Source organism: Palaemon carinicauda, chromosome 16 (assembly GCF_036898095.1).
Source record: "Palaemon carinicauda isolate YSFRI2023 chromosome 16, ASM3689809v2, whole genome shotgun sequence".
Classification (NCBI taxonomy): Eukaryota; Metazoa; Arthropoda; class Malacostraca; order Decapoda; family Palaemonidae; genus Palaemon; species Palaemon carinicauda.
Genome location: NC_090740.1, coordinates 118,216,063 through 118,218,701, shown reverse-complemented (window position 1 = coordinate 118,218,701; position 2,639 = coordinate 118,216,063). Strand labels below are relative to the sequence as shown.

Below are 2,639 nucleotides of genomic sequence, written 5' to 3'. Positions count from 1 at the left end.
TATATATATATATATATATATATATATATATACATATATATATATATATATATATATATATATATATATATATATTGTGATGAGCCAAGTATAGTTTGTGACTCAAAAGTGGGATGAAAGCAACTGAGTAACTTTATTACAGAACATCAGCTTATATATATATCAAGTCCAGGCAAGAAGGACATAAAAACAGGCAATTTCATGTTCAACCGACAACTGTTTCTGTTAACAGTTAATGGTGAGAAAAACAGACATATTTATTCAGGTCCCTGTCAATGCGAGGGGAGAGTGAAGATACAAAGGATATTATGTACAAAAAAAAAAAAAGAAATGTCGTTACTATGTACGATTGTGTGACACACGGTGGGTACAATATATAGTAATCCCTCACTATTTCGCGGTTCAAGTTTCGCGGCCTCAGTGCATCGCGGATTTTCAAAAATATTCATAAAAAATTAGAAAAAATAGTGCAAAAGTTACGTGGGTGCTAGCAGAATGCAGGGAGAGTACATTGGAATATCAGGTATCAACACGGAGATGGCGTGCAACTCAAAATCCACCTCTCTGATTCGCTGACTGTCTCGGCTCCAGAATTTCCCAATCGGATTGGCCGAGCAGCCGAGATGCTTTACCTAGCATCTCTCACTGCCGTGTGCCCCGCGAAGGGAGACCGCATTCGTTGTTCTCTCTCGCTGGTGTTTCTTAGTCTTGCCACGTGGAACTTTTACCTGTTTTCTTGTGCTTTTTTAGTGCAAAATAGTGCTTGTGACGCCCTTGAAAATGGCTCTACATACTCTAGTGAACCCAAGAAGAAGAGAAAAATGATGACAGTGAACGAGAAAGTAAAATTATTGGACATGTTTAAGCCAGGCAGCAGCTGCCTCAATAACGTTCTCCAAGGACACTAGGCACGTTGTAACTCCTTGTAATAAGACGATTGTGCAAATGGAGAGTGCATTATTAATGTGGATATCGGACTGTCAGGAAAAGAAGGTTAGTCTCGATACCAACATGATTCGAACCAAAGCCAAAACCCTGTATGATAGCCTCGTTCCGGAAGGAAAATCGAACGAAAACGACAAAGGTGATGATGACGACAAATAAGATGATCCTACCCCTCGAGAAAAACGTGGTTTTGTTTCCAGTAAGAGCTGGTTCGAGAAATTCAAGAGAGTGTTGGGCCTTCGCATCGTTCCATTGTATGGGAAGGCCACCTCGGCAGACCAAGAGGCAGCTCTTCGTTACGTCGAGGATGAGTTACCGAAATTAGTTAAAGAAGGTGGCTATCTCCAAGAGCAGCTTTTCAATAAGGATGAGACTGGCCTGTTCTGGAAGAGGATGCAGTCCCGGACGTTCCTTTACATGGACGAAGTGAAGAAGCCATGGTTCAAGGCCAATAAAGATCCAGCCCAGCTTAATTCACAAGTCCTTGAATCCTCGGGCTTTGAAAAAAAAAAAAGCCTTGCTGCCCATATACTGGATGAGTAATAGAAAGGCATGGATAACCAAAGCCCTCACACTAGACTTGTTCGTGAACTGCTTTATACCCGCAGGTGAAACTGTACCTCGCGGAGAATGGGCTGTCCTTTAAGGTTCTCCTCTTGATGGACTGTGCAGGAGGACATACAACGGATCTCCATTATGATGGGATCCAAGTAGAGCGCCTGTCTCCCAACACCACTTCCCTAATACAACCAATGAATCAGGGGGTCATTCGGACCTTCGAGGCCCCCTACACGAGGTCCACAATGGAGTGCCTCTACTCCTCTATCGACAAAGGTGATGAGGATTTCAGCCTCAAGAGATATTGGCGGGAATACAACATTGTGATGTGCCTGGCCAACATTCATAAAGGCTCTTAATGAAATGAAAGAGAAAACACTGAATGCAAGTTGGAGAAAACTGTGGCCAGACGTTGTTCACGACTATTAGGGATATACGCCAGATGAAGTTTACCACTCCGCCGTAGATAAGGCTGAGAGGCAGGCACTGTTAGTAGCCAACGAAGGTTTCTCTGACATGACGACAGAAGATGTCAACTTACTGATCGAGTGCCACTTGGATCCCCTAACCGTCGAGGACGTTGTCGAAATGCCAAGATCAGCGAGTGAGGAAGAAGAGGCAGCCGACGTCGGCAACGACGATGAAGCTGAAGAATGTGGCCTTACCTTGGACAACTGCAAGAGCTCTGCTACATGGCATGGGCTACGCAACAAAGGGCGCAGGAAATTGACGATAATATGGTCAGAGCCATCGAATTTAGTAACCGTATTGATGGTGTAATGGCGTTGTACAAGAGCATCTTTGCTCAGATGAAAAACAATGTGAATAACTTCCCATACGATGTTCCTAGTGGGCCAAAAACCTTCTGCCGATGCAGCAGATACTCCTCCTGCAGTTTTTCTAGCTCTATCGGAAGCTGTCGTTGACGATCCACCGCCTCTATCAACTGACAATGAGGCATCACCTGAAGAGCAGTAAAGCTCTCATTAACCTATGGAGTAAATCATCTTCATCTTCTTCACTTTCATCATACTGCACAGGTGTTTCATTGTCCTTTATCATGATCAGCGTCATTTACCAAGATCATCGTCATTGCTAGAGGTGAGTTACGTATCTTGTTATAAGAATAAAAATTT

At 43.3% G+C, this 2,639-nt stretch overlaps 1 protein-coding gene across 1 annotated transcript; it reads left to right on the top strand.

Moving 5' to 3' along the window:
- The first annotated feature begins 495 nt into the window (after positions 1 to 495).
- Positions 496 to 2,283, top strand: LOC137655517 (tigger transposable element-derived protein 1-like). Its single transcript, XM_068389415.1, has 5 exons — positions 496 to 523; positions 751 to 842; positions 1,150 to 1,425; positions 1,554 to 1,779; positions 1,946 to 2,283. The coding sequence occupies exons 1-5, from the start codon at positions 496 to 498 to the stop codon at positions 2,281 to 2,283; spliced, it is 960 nt and encodes a 319-aa protein (XP_068245516.1).
- The last annotated feature ends 356 nt before the right edge of the window (positions 2,284 to 2,639 follow it).